Here is a 17,582-nt window from a genome sequence, read left to right on the forward strand (position 1 = left end):
ATTGAGATTGGCATCTTCTTTATAGAAAAATAATGTCTCTTTCAATTTTTTATATTTTAAAGAGGAAAATGTGGGAAGAACAAAATAAAAATAAAAATATTTTTAAAATTTAAGAACGATCAATCTTTTTTCGTGTAGACTAAACATGAAAATGAGTCATATTAATTCAATTCATCACAGAATAAGGGAGTACTATAGGTTAAAATAATAAAATACCCATGCTTTGTTTATTCATACTCTATTTTTATGATTACTATAGGTTAAAATAATAAAATACCCATGCTTTGTTTATTCATACTCTATTTTTATGATTATTCTAGAATGTAAACATTGAAATATTCTTTGAATTTTCAATAAATTTCAAAAATACTAATTTTTTAAACTTTTTCCTTTTCTTTCTCCTCTCCTTTCCTCTCATTTTCGTTTATACTAGTCAACGCTACTGACTAAACTTATTCTTTATTGGCAACCAAGCACGATCACGTTGCCATCAAAATCTTTAACCTCAGTCTACCGAAACTGGTGGAGTACTTAATTTTCTTATCTTAGTTAATCTACAAGAGGAATTCAGGATAGTCAAACAATATTGAAGAAAAAAAATACAATTGACATGGTACAAAGATCAAACAAACATTAAAAAATTAGTTTGTAAATTCAAAACAACTTTGGATTTATGCCATATGATACGGGCATGCCGTCGGCATCAGATCGCTGCTGGAAGTACGTGTAACGCGCTGTCAGCGCCGACACAATATACACGAAAAGACCTCGTTGCATTCTAAAACACCGACGCAAAAATGTCTCCAACATTTCTATCAAACACAAGTAATTCAGCCCCCGCATATATCAATTATGACTCTTACTATACTAAGGGCATCCACATTGAGGCGGAGGATGCGACGCCCTAAGCCCCGCCCTATGCGCTGCCACATCAACATTTTATCTTCCGTCCCTTCCACCTGTAATGGGGCGGACTATAGCCCGCCCTAAGCATTAAATCTATTATTTGAATATTTAAATACTTCAAAATTTGAAAAAAAAACTTCATTTCATTAAAATTAAAACATTACACTACGAATGTGGAAAAACTACAAATTCTCAACGGTGGTTGCGGTTCCAAATTTCTTCAATCATGTCGGTAATGAGCTGAGTATGGTCTTGTTGGCTGTGCATTGAGGTTTGTCCCTGTAGAACCTCACTGAAGCCCATCGGTAATCCTCGAGCGACAGGCGGGGTCGTCGTGCTGGAGCTAGATCCGGCTTCATCATCCACCCAATCGGTGACATGTCCAACTTCTTGTTCGACTATCATGTTATGCATGATGATGCACGCATACATGACGTCAGCGATGACTTCCTTGAACCAGAAATGCGCCAGACCTTTCACGATTGCCCACCGCGATTGGAGCACCCCAAAAGCCCACTCCACATCCTTTCGTGCAGACTCTTTCTTTGCCGCAAACAAGACTCTCCTGTCACCAATTGGGCAGCTGATAGTCTTAAAAAAAAAATAGGCCACCTTGGGTATATGTCATCGGCCAAGTAGTACCTCATATGATGTCTGCGGCCGTTGGTAGTGACCTCGATGGCCGGGCCGCGACCCCTGCACTGATCCGCGAAGAGGGTGGACGAGTTGAGGACGTTGATGTTGTTGTTCGACCCGGCTACACCGAAGTAGGCATGCCAGATCCAGAGGCGGTGGTCAGCGACGGCTTCCAGGATCATCGTGGGGTGGCTGCCCTTGCAGCCACTGGTATTTTGGCCTCTCCACGCCGTCGGACAGTTCTTCCACTGCCAGTGCATACAGTCGATGCTCCCTAGCATCCCAGGGAAGCCGTGCACCGTCTCGTGCATCCTCATCAGGCTCTGGCAATCATCAGCAGTCGGGCGTCGCAAATATGTGTCGCCAAAAGCCTCCACAACTACTTTATAAGATATTCGGGGCCAATTGTCTCCCCGATGTGAAGATACTCGTCGAACATATCCGCTGTGGTGCCGTAGGCCAACTGCCGGATCGCAACCGTGCACTTCTGCAACGGCGTAAGTCCGGGTTTTCCAATCCCGTCTTCCCGATACTGGAAGTACTCATCAAGTCCCTCCAACGTGTGCACAATGCGGAGAAAAAGATCTCGGCTCATTCTGAAATGGCGGTGAAAAACATTCGGGCCCCACCATGGATGCTTAGCAAAATAATCTGCGAACAGACGTTCGTGAGCTACGTCGTGCTCTCGGGGGACACACGTCTGGCGTCGAATCGGCCAAGGGACCCGCGCCACCGCCGCAGCCGCCTCCGCCTCTGCCTGCTCCCGCTGCATTTGTGCCAAGCATTCCGCCGCGACTTCATTAACGGCATCGAACAAGGCTCGCAGCCTTCTGATGTGCTCAAATTGTAGTCATCGGGATTCATTTTTGAGGAGATGAGAGATAATAATTGAAGAGATGTGAAATTGAAGTGTGTGAAATGATAGAGAATTGTGGTGTTTAAATAAGAAAAAAATTTGGAAAAAATTCAAAAAAAAGAAAGAAAAGAAAATGTGTGAGCATCGTCCGTCGCATCGTCCGCGATGCCACAGTGTCGGACGATGCGACGGACGATGAGCATCGTCCGTGCTTCGTCCGCGGATGATCGATCGGGCGCGGACGATGGTTAAGCCATCGTCCGCCCCATTGTGGATGAATAATTGGAAATAAAGCCAACACATATGTTATGGGATGAATAAAGTAAAAAAGAAGGAGACAAATACCAAGGATTAAAATTGTGGGATGCACTTGCATAATGCTAGGTAAAAAGAAAATGGAGAAAAGAACCCGCGATTGGGGTTGAACCACTTAGGGTCGTTTCTACCATGTTTTACCACTTGCTATTGTCTTAGTTTTGCAGTTACATTACATATTTTACGTAAGTTCCTTTGTGTAGGAAAATAAATTTTTAAGGATGCAAACAAGTTTAGATCTCAATTAAAAATATTTTTTGTGACTTTAATATGCAGTACAAGGCATCCATTGCTTGGTTGATGGACTCATATATAGTCCATGAACGTGTAGGTTGCTATGTGTTGAGAGTTTCCCTTAGAATAATAGTATGCCCAAATTTAGTGACATACATCAATTATATTCATTCGAGAATGACACAAAAAGTAGATTAATCACCTAGTGAGTATTTGTGATATTTCAAACATATTTTCAAGCATATATTAATAAATTAAATTTTATTTACTAAAACTCTGTCACCCAAAAATTTGTTAATGAAATTTGGCTTAGGAGGGGAGGAATGATGAACTTTAAAAAAAAAAGATTATTGACATAAAAGAAGGAAATATGGTGAAATTAGTTAGCTGGAATGTTTGGAATTATTTTCTTATTTAATCATCAATGCGCGTAATTTCTTAAATTTGACGAAGCAAGAGGATAACAAAGCAATCACTTAGTTAATTAATAGTGGATACTGGATAGAATATAGAAGAATTTAAACAAAAAATGGAAATTAGATGAGTTTCAGTCTGCTACAGAGGAATATCAATTACTCCCTCCGTCCACGAAAATTCGTCCCAATTGCTTTGACCAGACACGAGTTTTAAGAAATGTAATGAAAAGTGAGTTGAAAAAGATAGTGGATTGTGAGTCCTACTTTTATATACTATTAGTTTGAAAATAAAATGTGAATAGGAATGAGTTAGTGGAATATGAGGTTCACTGCCAAAATGGTAAAAGTGAAATGAGATAAATTTTGGGGGATGGACGGAAATGAAAAATGGGACAAATTTTGGTGGAACTATTATTTGATAGTAACGCGTATAACATAGTATATGAATAAATAGATTAACACGTATAATCAAATACAACAAATATGATAACAAATTTGTGATTACAACCATAAAATTATGAATATGAAATAATTATAACATATGATTAGTAGCAGTATAAATTAAAGTATTGGCCACCCCAATTCTCACTCTACAGGAACAAGAACAAGAAGGCAAGGTCTTTGAAATGTCATTGTTTTGTTTAATGAGTGTACAGAATGAAATCAAGTATAGACTAAGTGCAGCAGCAAAGAAGGGCAACTCAGGGGAAGTGTGCGCCCTCTTCTCAACACACGAGGAGGAATGTCAAAACAAAGGCGTTGAGAATAAATGTCGACATGGACACGAGGAATCAGTGGCGGTTATGCTCCAGTGTCTTCCACACCTCTGCACATAGCCGCAAAACAAGGCCATATTCGTATCTGCGAAATGCTGGTACCAGCGTGGCCAGAAGCTTGTTTTGAGGCCAGTAACTCCGGCATGAACCCAATTCATGTCGCGGCAATGATGGGGAAGGCGGATGTCCTCTGCCATCTTCTAAAAGACTGCACGTTTTTGGCAGCCAGGCATTAAGGTCACCGGCAGAGGGACGATTCTGCATTTGGGATTCTGACTGACCATCTAATATGCGCCAGAGCTATTACAAGAGGTTGATAGAGATGGGAACACTGCTCAGCATCTAGCAGTGTTAACGGGGCGAACACACTTCATTCGCTACCTAGTTGACAATAATAAAGTGCTGACCCTGCACAAAAACAACAGAGGGAAATCGGAAATTGAAGATGTAGGCACTCAAGAAGTTGGTGCATTGCTCGCCTACTTCGCGGAACCATCACATCGCGTGGAAGAACGACATGAGTTGATGATGAATGCCGCCATTCAAATCGTAGTATCTGCTGTTCAAATGGGTAGCGACCGATAAGGGTATTTCCCTTATCAAGATGCCGGAGACGATAAAAGAGATAAAAGAGAAGTCCCGGGAGTCAGAATCCCGTCGACAACTCAAGCTTTAAACAAAGTACTAAAATTAAAATAAAACAGAAAGAAACTAAATTCATATATTCATTGATTCGATAATTGAAAGGAATAACAATGACACCTATTTATAATGCTAAATACCTTAACTTAAGGAACAAGAAAATATCCTAAACATATATGGAAAAGATAAGACAAATCACTAACTATCTAATTAATAAAGATATGGAAAAGATATGATAATATAATAATAGAGATATGCACGTATCAGCGACCCACCTGGTGGTGTCCACAAGAGAGGTGAGTCAGGTATGTATAATTGGTTTGTAGCAGCTAATTGTTTTGAATTGTTTTTTTGGGGGTTGTTTACCATTTGCTCATTGGCAACTGGTTTGACAACAAAATACCCCCGGATACTAAAAATAATGACTCCAGCCATGTGGTTTTATTACGTGTCAGTCGGTATTGTGTATGCATCATCAATTTGGGTGATGCATATATCTACCGCTCCCGATCAAACTTTAATAATGCTTGCATCGGGTATAATTTTAAATGTTTTATTTTACAATGCTGGATTTGTCATTATTTTTTTTAAAACCAAATATTTTTACAACGGCTTTTTAAATTTACTTAAAACAAATTCTAGAAATAAACAACATGTTAGTATGGTTTGATAATTTGAAAATATAATCTAAAAAAAATGCTATCAAATTGTTGCATATCAAGTACTACAGGTTATCAAATGGCGCCTTAGGTATGTTATCTTCCTTCTCTTGGCTCAGCCTCAGGTATGTCATATACATCTAACTTCCTTTTTTCTTTAATGCGAGTTCTTACAATTGAATAATATGACTTCGTGTAATAATATGACTACTTAGTAAGAACTCGCATTTAAGAAAAAAAGAAGTCAGAATGTATATGACATACCTGAGGCTGAGTCAAGAGAAGGAAGATAACATACCTGAGGCGCCATGTGATAACCTGTAGTACTTGATATGCAACAATTTGATAACATTTTTTTATAGATTATATTTTCACATTATCAAACCATACTAACATGTTGTTTATTTCTAGAATTTTTTTTAAGTAAATTTAAAAAGCCCTTGCAAAATATTTGGTTTTAAAAAAAATGATGACCAATCCAGCGATGTAAAATAAAACATTTAAAAGAATACCCGATACAAGCATTATTAGAGTTTGATCGGGAGCGGTAGATATATGCATCACCCAAATTGATGATGCATACACAATACTGACTGACACGTAATAAAACCCGATGGCTGGAGTCATTATTTTTAGTATCCCGGGGTATTTTGTTGTCAAACTAGTTGCCAATGAGCAAATGGTAAACAAACCCCCAAAAAACGCAAAACAATTAGCTGCTACAAACCAATTATACATACCTGACTCACCTCTCTTGTGGACGCCACCAGGTGGGTCGCTACCCATTTGAACAGCAAATACTACGATTTGAATGGCGGCATTCATCATCAACTCATGCCGTTCTTCCACGGGATGTGGTGGTTCCGCAAAGTTGGCGAGCAATGCACCAATTTCTTGACTGCCTGCATCTCCAATTTCCTATTTCCCTCTGTTGTTTTTGTGCAGGGTCAGCACTTTATTATTGTGAACGCGGTAGCGAATGAAGTGCGTTCGCCTGTTAACACTGCTAGATGCTGAGCAGTGTTCCCATCTCTATCAACCTCTTGTAATAGCTCTGGCGCATATTAGATGGTCAGTCAGAATCCCAAATGCAGAATCGTCCCTCTGCCGGTGACCTTAATGCCTGGCTGCCAAAAACGTGCAGTCTTTTAGAAGATGGCAGAGGACATCCGCCTTCCCCATCATTGCCGCGACATGAATTGGGTTCATGCCGGAGTTACTGGCCTCAAAACAAGCTTCTGGCCACGCTGGTACCAGCATTTCGCAGATACGAATATGGCCTTGTTTGGCGGCAGAGGGACGATTCTGCATCTGTGCGTCGATAACAACCAATTTTTGTAGCTAATTTTTTTGCATTATTTCAGGGACTGTTTACAATTTGCTCATTGGAAATTGGATTCACATCGAAATACCCCTGAATATTAAGAATCATGACTCCCGCCATCTGGTTTTATTATGTGTCAGTTGGTATTGTGTATGCATCATCAATTTGGGTGATGCATGTATCTAGTATCTACATCACCTCATCAAGATCTAATCATGCTTGCATTTGGAATTATATTAAATATTTTATTTTACATTGTCGGATTTGTCATAACTTTTTTTTAAACTAAATAATTTTACAAGGTGGCTTTTTAAATTTACTTCAAAAAAAAATTTCTAGAAAAAAAAAAACATGTTAGTATGGTTTGATAAAACAAAAGCATATACAGTATAAAAAAATGTTAATCAAATTATCTATAAAAAATGTTATCAAATTGTAGAAGTAATAACAAACTAGAACCTTCATGTGTGAAATAAACATTGACAAACAGAAATCGAAGTATGAAATAAACTTCATCAAATAACTCATAGTAGTATACATTTATAAGAGTTGGCATTTAAGAAAATTTCAGAAAGCAAGTACATATATAATACCTGAGGTACATATGGAACTTGATAAGGCGTCATCCTCATCCTCTCGCATTAAGGCAAGGCGTCTTTTTTCCGATTTCCGACAACGATTCTTTATTCCGATGTCGGAAATCGAAAAAAAATGCAAATAGAATGCTATGCTGATGTTAGGAAAGTAATCAAAGATGCATTGCGTTAATGCCTTATTTGGAGAGGAAGAGGATGACACCTTCTTGTTCTTCTGCCCTTGTCTGGAGGAAGAGAGTAGGTTCTAATTTATAATGAAATTGTTGTTACAATTTGATAGTATTAATAATTTTATTGTTGTAATCACAAATTTGTTATTCACGCGTTAATCAAGTTTGTTGTAGTATATGATCAAATTTGTTATTATGGACGTTAATCAGATTATTCAAAATTGTTGTATTTTGAGTATACGCGTTAATCATAATATTCAAATTTGTTATATTTCCTCAAATTTGTTATTATACACGTTAATCAGGTTATTCAAATGTGTTATGGAGTTTTAGATTATATGCGTTAATAAGATTATTCAAATTTGTTACTACCTCTGTTCTAGAAAAATAGTCTTATTTTATCATTTTGGTATGTTTATAAAATTTAGTCTCATTTCTAAAAATATAAAGTTTCTCTCTCATATTTTTTCCATTTTTTCCTCTCTCTTTCTTTCTCTATCTCTCTCATATTTTACCTATTTTTTGTCATTATCTTTTACTTTATCAGTGTCTCATTAAAACTAGTGTCATCCACAAATAAGACTATTTTTTTATGAACAGTTAGAGTATATTTGATTATACACATTATTATCAAATAGTTATTGACGTGCTTTGTAATGATTAAAAATCAATGGATTCAGATTTGCACGTTTTAAATCCATAAACTTGAAAAAATATTAACATAGATCTCCAGAAAAATATTAATCACATTTCAGGGTCTTTTCACTTATTTTTTTTCATTTTACGCTTGAACTCGTTTAGGCATACTTTATCTAAATTTGATATTTTAGGAACTCAAATCTAACTATTCATATATTATTCTTTTAGTTCCAATTTCTAAAAAAATACAATTAATAAGTGAGAAATTATGTATTACAGTACAATTTTTGAAGTATGCTACTGCATATACTAATACTCTCTCCGTTAGGGATGTCAATCGGGCCGGCCCATCAGATTTCGGGCTAACTCTATTCGGATTGCGGGTCAATCGGGTGCGGACTTGCCGAGTTGTGATTTCTTTCGGGTTGTAAAAGTTCGGCCCTAACCCTAAGAGCTCGGGTTTCGGGCTAGCCCGATGGGTTAATCGGGTTGCTACCGATAAGATTATGGCTCGAACAATCCAATAAATCATGATGAGAATTAGTTATATTTATAAAATATAAAATATTTAATTATGATAAATTTGATATATATTGTGACATCCATGACCCAAAACATGCATTATTTTGCATATAAAAATATTTTTATTTATTATTGCATATTTTTTTATATAATGTTATTTGCATAATAAATATTATATCAATAAATATTACCTTAAATATTAAATAGTTAATTATTTTAAGTAATTATTTTAAGTGTATACATATAAAATAATGTGAATGTGTGCATGAAAATGTCTTGTCCTTGGAAATATATAATATACGTACACGTTCTTGTATGCATATAGGTACAAAGTGAATATGATGAGTATTTTATTCACTAAGAAAGTTTTATTAATATTTTTATACTTAGAATATTAAATTGTTTATTTTGTAAGTTATCTTTATCTCACAATTATATATGCAAGGGACGTGTAGTACCATGTGTTTAATTAAAGACATGCCACTTGGATATATAACAATCCTTGTAATATGTATAAGTCGGTAAGTTGCCGACGTGAAGGTCTATATATACAAATACACATAATTATGAAAAAAAAGAAGAAGGAGAGGGGAAGGAAGAAAATAAAAAGGGGAAGAGAGAGCCTTCGGTAATTAGGGAAGAAGTTTACCATAACACAGGCTTTGATTTTTAAATTGATTGAGAGTTATAAATTAAAGAGTTCGAATCAGGAGAATCAGAATCAGGAGTTTACTAAGTTTATCTATCGTGATCAGGCGTGTATAAATCACACTTTTAGTTTTACATATTTTATGTGATTAATTGCTGTGTGTTAAATTGGAGTGAATATTTGAATTATATGATGTGATACTGATATGATATATGTTAATTATGATGATGGGGATATATGCTTGTTGCAATAAATAGTATATTAAATTGGAATTATTGAGTGAAATATGATATGGATATGTGATTGGTGCAATAGATATGTTTTGCATATGGTATTGGAATTAATTGAATCATTTGATTAAAGAGGATCTGTGATAGTCATGTCTTGGATCTGAAATCATAGTGGACATATTGGGACCTTCGAGTCAAATCATATTGGGACCTACGGGTCAATTCACAGTGGGACCTACAGGTCCAATCATAGTGGGACCTTTGGGTCAAATCATAGTGGCATATTGGAAATCCCGGGCAGATACCATGCTTGAACTATCACAGAATAATAAACTGAACATAGTGGCATATGCATATTTATATGGAAATATTTTAATATTTGTTGATAATTGTTATATATATTGGTTAAAGAATATATTGATATATGGGATGTGGAATTAAAGGTAAGGTTTATATACACTAAGTTGTGGCTCATATAAACCACTAATATTTTTCAGGAATAAGATATCAATGATGCGTGGGTTGATGTGAGTTACAGTTATCATAAGGGTCGGCGGCTGCCTCCTCATCGTTCTTGCATGTAGATAAATGTACAGTATATAGAGTGGTGAGAGGGTCTCACTACTGTTTAGAATATTTTGAAATATGTACCTGATAAATGTTGGATTTTGAAATTTGAAATTATATAATGTGTGTTTTATTTTCTTGACACGTGGATTATTTATTTTAAATTTTGAATTTAGTTATAGTAAGTGTATAAGTCATAAGGGTTGAGGCATGACATATATGCATAAACTCAATCATAAAACACTTATATTTGTGATATTTCGTGAAATTTTAATGCATGTTAAAAAATTAAATATTCTTTTAGTGAGATTAATTTATTTATTAATTATTATATTAATAAAAATTCAATATATAATTTATATATTTACCATAAAATAGAAAGTTATGTTTTTTGAGTTATCTATGTCATAAAACTAGTCAACGAAGTGTCGAATTAGGAGTAAAAAATTGAAAAATATAAATTTTACCGGTTATCGGGCCAGTCCATCGGGTTTTTGGGTCTGCCCTAACGGGTTGCGGGTTAATCGGGTGCGGGCTTATCGGGTTTTGTTTTTGTCGGGCTAGAAATTTCCGACCCTAACCCTATAAATTTAGCGGGCTATTCAGGCCAGCCCACAGGTTGCGGGCTACATTGACATCCCTACTCTCCGGCACATAAAAATAATCTTATTTCTCTATTTTTATATGTCCCACAAAAATAGCTCATTTATATTTTTGGCAAATCTTTTTCTCTCTTATAAGGTGGGTCTCATTCTCCATTAACAATACTTCAATCATTTTTTCTTTATGCACTCTCATACTTTATCAATTTCACATTAAAACTTGCGTTACCCTCAAAATCCCTATTTTTAGGGACGGAGACAGTATAATTTTATGTAAATAATTTTTATATAACATAGAAAACTTATTTTCTTTAAAGTTGTACCAACAAACAAAAGTTTAAAAGATCACTTATAATATTATTTTAATAGACTAAAAATTAATCTATTTATTCGTTAAAATATTAAATAAAATCTACATAGAATACTATTTTAATAAACTACATATTTATAGTAGTAATTTCTAAAATATGATGTGTATTTTTTAATTATTATCTATGTATATTAATTTTTTATATAAATTGCAATTTTAAAAATATGTAGTATAATATTAGATTTGAATTCTTAAAATATCAATAAATTTGGATTAAATAAACTCTCAAAGATTAAGAGGCAAAATGGAAAAAAAAAAAAATTAACTGAGAAGGACTTAAAGATGATTAATGATTTTCCAGGGATCAATTTCAATGTTTACTCTTTGTTTGAACTCAGAAGCCCTTTCAAGAACTTTATATATCGAGTGGTATGAATATGAAACTACTCTCTTTTAGAGTATTTTTTTTAAATTTTGCAGTCTATTAATATAAGACTCCCTCCGTCCCAACTAAGTTGATACTCTCTTCGTCCCAACTAATCTAAGTCGTTTTGCATTTTTGGTTGTCTCAATTTATTTGAGTCATTTCTTCTTTTAGCTAAAAATAAAATATCTAATCTCACCTATTTTATTCTTTCTTTTATTTTACTCTCTCTTCTTTCTCTTACTTTATTCTCTCATCTACTTTATTTAACTCAATAAACACAACTTTCTTAAATCTCGTACCGAAAAGAAACGCCTCAAGTAACGTGGGACGAAGAGAGTACAAAACTTTTGGGCAAAGGGATTAAGAAATTGTGTTGAAAAGTAGGAGAGATGGATAAAGTACGAAAGATAAAGATAGAGTAAAGTATGTGATGGAGAAAATTAAGAGTGATTGGATGTTTTATTTTTAGTCATAAAAGGAAATGACTCAACTTAATTGAGACATTGCAAAAAGGAATACGACTCAACTTAGTTGGGACGGAGGAAGTATAACAAAAAGGGGCGTCGTCTCGCTGTCGTGCAGACAGTGTCTCCTACGGCGCATATAGGGAAAAAGAGAGTAAACAAATTAATCCCTCCTTCCATTATTTGTCACTAATTTTCTTTTTGGTCCGTCCGTCAATAGTTGTCACACTTACCTTTTACTCCCTCCGTCCCAGATAATTCGTCCCAGTTTTCCATTTCGGTCCGTCCCACATAATTTGTCCCACTTCACTTTTTTTTGGTAGTGGACCTCATATTTCACTAACTCATCCTACTCACATTTTATTATAAAACTAATATATAAAGGTAGGACCCACATTCCACTAACTTTTTCAACCTATTTTCATTACAATTCTTAAAACTCGTGCCCGATCAAAGTGACCTGAATTATCAGGGACGAAGGAAGTATTACTTTTGGTAATAGACCACACATTCCACTAACTCATTCTCACTCATATTTTATTATAAAACTAATATATAAAAATAGGACACACATTCCACCAACCTTTTCAACTTACTTTCGACTACATTTCTTAAAGCACGTGTCGAATCAAAGTATGCTCACTAATGGCAGGCGGAGGACGGAGGGAGTACCTTATAGCATTAACTATAACTTCACCAAAATATTGCGAAGATCCAATTTTTATTTCCGAAAGACTGTTACTCCTTTTATTTTATTTTCTTTATCTTTAGTAAAATTTGAAAATCAAATAATACTTCCCCCGTCCACGAAAAATATGGCACATTTGTTATTTTTGGTTGGCCACAAAAAATAGGGTATATTCAAATAATATGGATCCCATGTTCCACTAACACTATTTTTCTCTTACTTTTTTTCTCTTTTTCTCTTACTAATAATATGAACCTCACATTCCACTAACTCTATTTCTCTCTTACTTTTTTTTCCTTCTCTTTTACTTTATCAATTTTAATTAGAACTCGTATCATTCACAAAGTGTCCTATTTTTTATAGACGGAGGGAGTATAACTCAAAGCATACAAATTACCTGATCAGTCAAGTTATTCTGATATTGTAAATATGTAACGAGGCTCACATGCTAGAAAAACCAAAAACAATAAATATTTATACTTGTTTGGGAAATTAATGAGTAAATATTCATGTACACTATTCTTGAAATTAGATTTGCCTAGTTTTATTTTTACTATTCTTTAGTTAGAGTCATTGATTATCTTAAACCACCGCCCAATCGACATTTTTATTACACTTGAATAACTTGATCCATTTATTAAATTCCATGCAGCACCCTCGTTCCTGGGTCACCCTACTAACGCAGTCTCCATCCACTGGGCCAGTTAAGCTTATATTATACTCCGTACTTATCAATATTCAATATTAAGAACTATGCCAGTGCCATCACCCATGTGCGCTTTTTCCATTTTACGTAAGTGGTCCCCACCATTCAATTAAACCACTACACTCATGTACTATAATGGAGTCCACACTCCACTAACTTATTTTCACATTTTTCTTAACAAAGTTAAACAATTTCTTAAAACTCGTGTCAAGTCAAAATGAGATATAAATAGCACACAAAGGAAGTATTCATTCGTTCAGTTCATTTTTGTCCCTTCACAAAAATTAGTTCCTACTACTATTACTTATGTTGAACCCGTCTTTCTTATCATGTAAATCTCATCATCTACTAATAATACTTCAACCATTTTTCTCTCGATCTCTCTTAATTAAAACGATCATCCTTATTTATTAATTATATCCTGAAAAATCGATCACAACAATCTATCAATAATGCAAAACGTAGACATCATATTGAACAACAGCATTCAACGTTTTGAAGTCAAAGAAATGAGTCCTCGCGTGCACATACCCTCTCGCGAACCGGAACACGCCGCTGCCCCCGACGATCGGCATCTCCCTCACGGCCGAGAACACCGCGTTCCGGCCCAGCACGCTGAGCGTGCTTCCGTTGAATTTTCCCTCCAAGAAGGCGAAATTGAGCGCCATCATGAGCCCCGTCCGGCTCAAGTCGGCCGAGGCGTAGATCCCCTGCGCTCTCCCCACGATCTTGGAGCCCGCGTCGGGGCCGGCGGTGAGGGGGTCGTCCATCAACATCATGATGCCGAAGCCGGTGGCGGAGGAGTTGGTGGCGGCGGCCTCGGCCACGCGGACGGCGGTGGGGCTGCGCCCGCTGACGATGTCGTGGAAGTAGAAGTGGAGGTGGCTTAGCTTCTCTCTCTTCGCCATTTCTCGTTTGTTGAGTTTTGTTGAGAACTGATGGGAGTTTGTGGGAAGGGATATCAATGAGAGGGTGAGAATGGTGATTGCGAGGAAGATACCCGCAGCTCTGTCCATGGCGGATTTCAAAGAGAGCGTAAAGAAAGAGAGAATTGTTTCTCGCAAATACGGTTACAAGGGCATGGCAAAAGGATTGAGATTGGTGTCTCTTTATTTTGAGGTGATGAAATGGTTATAGAAAAATTATGTCTTTTTCTACTTTTACTTGAATAAAGAGGAAATATATATGTTCCAAAATAGTAATACTAATATACTTCATTTGCATGGTTTTTCAGTCAAATTTAAAAGGTTAAATTCAAGGATATCTATATTTAAAGTGGTAGTTGTGTGATTATTTACTGGAATGCTATTTAGATGGCAACATAAGATCATTTCCAATGCAAATAGGTCAGCCACTCTCTCTCCCTGCCATGTCAGCAGCACTAAAAATCTACCTACCACGTCAGATTTAGGTCAGCCATAGGCCAGCCGCAATAAAAATAATTCAAAAAATACTACATTTATGGAATTAAAATTATGATTAAATTACGGAATTAAATTTACGAGACATATACGGGAAAATTCATTAATTGCATTAAAAAAAGGTACATAGATAAAAAAAAATTACATAATAAAGAAAAAAAACACAAAATATGGAATTAAACACAAAATACGGAATTAAATTTACGACACATATACGGGAAAAATTCGTTAATTTTATTTAAATAAAAAAAGTACATTAACTAAAAATCAAAAAAATTACATAATAAAAAAAAATTCGGGCTTCCACACACGAGCCACCGCCCCACTCTATTCCTCACTAATTTATTAAAAAAATACATTAAAAAAACATTAGTATGCCTTGTATCCGTTATAGTTTGCCGCTAGCCGATTCGGGCTTCTCTATTTAAACTTATCTACCAACACAACTAATAAATGATGTTTTTATTTTCTCACTCCTCTCCTCTCTCTCTTTGAGGAATTCAACGGCGGAAAAATTTAGCATGGTTTTGCTAGTGAGTTTGAAAATAAAATTCCACAAACATATTATGACCCAATTAGAAAGCCCAATGGCTCAATTCTAAAAGCCCATCTCCCTCCGAATAGCGTAAAACCCTAATTTTATCCCCAATATATATACCATTCATCTTCCCCAAATCCAGAACCTTAACACTCGCTTCAGCTCAATCCATCAGAAAAATGCCGGCTGGCCACGGATTGAGGTCGCGCACCAGAGATTCCTTCTCTCGGGCCTTCAGGAAGAAGGGTCCCACCCATCTCTCCACCTACCTCCGCACCTACAAAACCGGAGACTATGTAGATGTTAAGGTTAACGGCTCCATCCACAAAGGCATGCCCCACAAATTCTACCACGGCCGAACTGGTCGCGTCTGGAACGTCACCAAGCGTGCCGTCGGCGTTGAAGTCAACAAGCAGGTATCCCTCTCCCCCTCATTGCCGGATTTGTTTCTTTTCTGTATTCTCGTATTGAAATTGTATGTTTTTTATTCTATTTGGGATCAATTGAGAGCTTCTGATGCGTATATTCATCCTTGGATGTCTGAGATCCCCATTTTCTTGTTTTAATGTATATATATATTCTATTTATCATTGTGTGTTACCTAATTTGTTGATGCTCGGTTTCGGAAATATGTAATGAAAAATACTACCTTAATGCGTTTTATTTGAGTATCTTTCTGTTTTTCTGATTATTGAATTGTTGCATTTGATAGAGCCATTTTGATTTTGGGATTTGGTGTCTGTGATGATAAAATCTAAGGCTGTTTCTCAAAACATTCGCAGTGGCCGCCTAAGAGCTTTCGCCTTCGCCAGGCTTGAGAGCTTATGCTGCTTTATCCTTCCTTGGATGTCTGAGACACTACTTCAATTTGCTTAATACACTATGCTCATAAATAAAAGATAGTATATGTGATTTCTTAAATCCCAATTTTCTTGTAGTGTTACCTAATTTGTGGATGATCAGTGTTTTGAAAGTGATAAAAATGCTACCTTGAATGTGCTTTCGAAGAGTATTTTTGTGTGTTCACTTAAAATTCTGATTACTCTATATTTTTATCATGAATTGTAGGTATGGATTTTTAGCATGAATTGTAGTTATAGAGACGTGATATTTTGAATGTTTTTAGCAAGATATGTTTTTAATGAAATGTTGTATTTGGTGTCTGTGATGATAAACTCTAAGGCTGTTTCTCAAAACATTCGCAGTGGCCGCCTAAGAGCTTTCGCCTTCGCCAGGCTTGAGAGCTTATGCTGCTTTATCCTTCCTTGGATGTCTGAGACACTACTTCAACTTGCTTAATATACTATGCTCATAAATATAAGATAGTATATGTGATGTTTCTGAAATTCCAATTTTCTTATAGTGTGTTACTTAGAGTGTGTTACTTAATTTATGGATGCTCATTTTTTAAGCGATAAAGAATGCTGCCTTGAATTTGCTTTGAAGAGTATTTTCATGTATTCACTTAAAATTCTGATTACTCCATTTTTAGAAAGAATTGTAGCTATAGAGACATGATAATCTGACTGTTTTTAGAATGTTGCATTTGGTGTGTGTGCTGATAAACTGTAAGGCTGTTTCTCAAAACATTCGCAGTGGCCGCCTAAGAGCTTTCGCCTTCGCCAGGCTTGAGAGCTTATGCTGCTTTTATCCTTCCTTGGATGTCTGAGACACCACTTCTTATATGCTTAATATGCTATGTTCATAATAAGAATTATATTAAGTTTTGGGTTATTACATAGATCTTGGACTTTTGGTATCTCCTCCTTATTGACCATTGTCTGTTGTGTTATGCTTGATTCCAGGTTGGCAACAGAATTATAAAGAAAAGAATTCATGTCCGCATTGAGCATGTTCAGCAATCACGTTGCCACGAAGAAGTGATGATGAGGATAAAGAAGAACGACCAGCTTAAGGCAGAGGCAAAGGCACAGGGTAAAATCATCAGTACGAAGAGGCAGCCAGAAGGTCCAAAACCTGGATTCATGGTGGGAGGGGCAACATTAGAGACTGTGACTCCAATCCCCTATGATGTGGTCAATGATCTCAAGGGTGGTTACTGAGGATTCCTTTGAGTATTTTTGTGATGAACAATTAGTAGGAAATTGATAATCCACACCCATTTTGTGCAACACTTTTACATGTTCAATTCTAGCAATGACATATGGACCTTTTAGTATCATATTCTTCTGTCCACGATTTAAAGAACAAAATTTTGCTACTTTTTTCAATCACAATTCATTATTAAACTAATAACGATGGAGTAGTAGATATTCTTATAGCTCTTCT

At 35.8% G+C, this 17,582-nt stretch overlaps 1 protein-coding gene, 3 non-coding genes and 1 pseudogene across 4 annotated transcripts; 4 read left to right on the plus strand and 1 right to left on the minus strand.

Annotated features, from left to right (window-relative positions):
* Positions 1 to 13,718: 13,718 nt before the first annotated feature.
* On the minus strand, positions 13,719 to 14,434 carry LOC125217112 (dirigent protein 22 pseudogene; annotated as a pseudogene).
* A 989-nt stretch (positions 14,435 to 15,423) lies between these two features.
* Positions 15,424 to 17,475, plus strand: LOC125216538 (large ribosomal subunit protein eL21z/eL21y-like). The gene is made up of 2 exons (XM_048118277.2): positions 15,424 to 15,709; positions 17,099 to 17,475. Exons 1-2 carry the CDS (start codon positions 15,473 to 15,475, stop codon positions 17,354 to 17,356), a joined length of 495 nt encoding a protein of 164 aa, XP_047974234.1. The 5' UTR covers positions 15,424 to 15,472; the 3' UTR covers positions 17,357 to 17,475.
* Positions 16,030 to 16,151, plus strand: LOC125217290 (small nucleolar RNA SNORD14). Its single transcript, XR_007175703.1, has one exon. It is a non-coding gene; the product is annotated as a small nucleolar RNA SNORD14 (small nucleolar RNA).
* On the plus strand, positions 16,453 to 16,574 carry LOC125217291 (small nucleolar RNA SNORD14). The gene has a single exon (XR_007175704.1). It is a non-coding gene; the product is annotated as a small nucleolar RNA SNORD14 (small nucleolar RNA).
* Positions 16,844 to 16,966, plus strand: LOC125217293 (small nucleolar RNA SNORD14). The gene has a single exon (XR_007175706.1). It is a non-coding gene; the product is annotated as a small nucleolar RNA SNORD14 (small nucleolar RNA).
* Positions 17,476 to 17,582: the final 107 nt, after the last annotated feature.

Source organism: Salvia hispanica, chromosome 3 (genome assembly GCF_029641045.1).
Source record: "Salvia hispanica isolate PSC_SH4W2 chromosome 3, Shi_PSC_v1, whole genome shotgun sequence".
Classification (NCBI taxonomy): Eukaryota; Viridiplantae; Streptophyta; class Magnoliopsida; order Lamiales; family Lamiaceae; genus Salvia; species Salvia hispanica.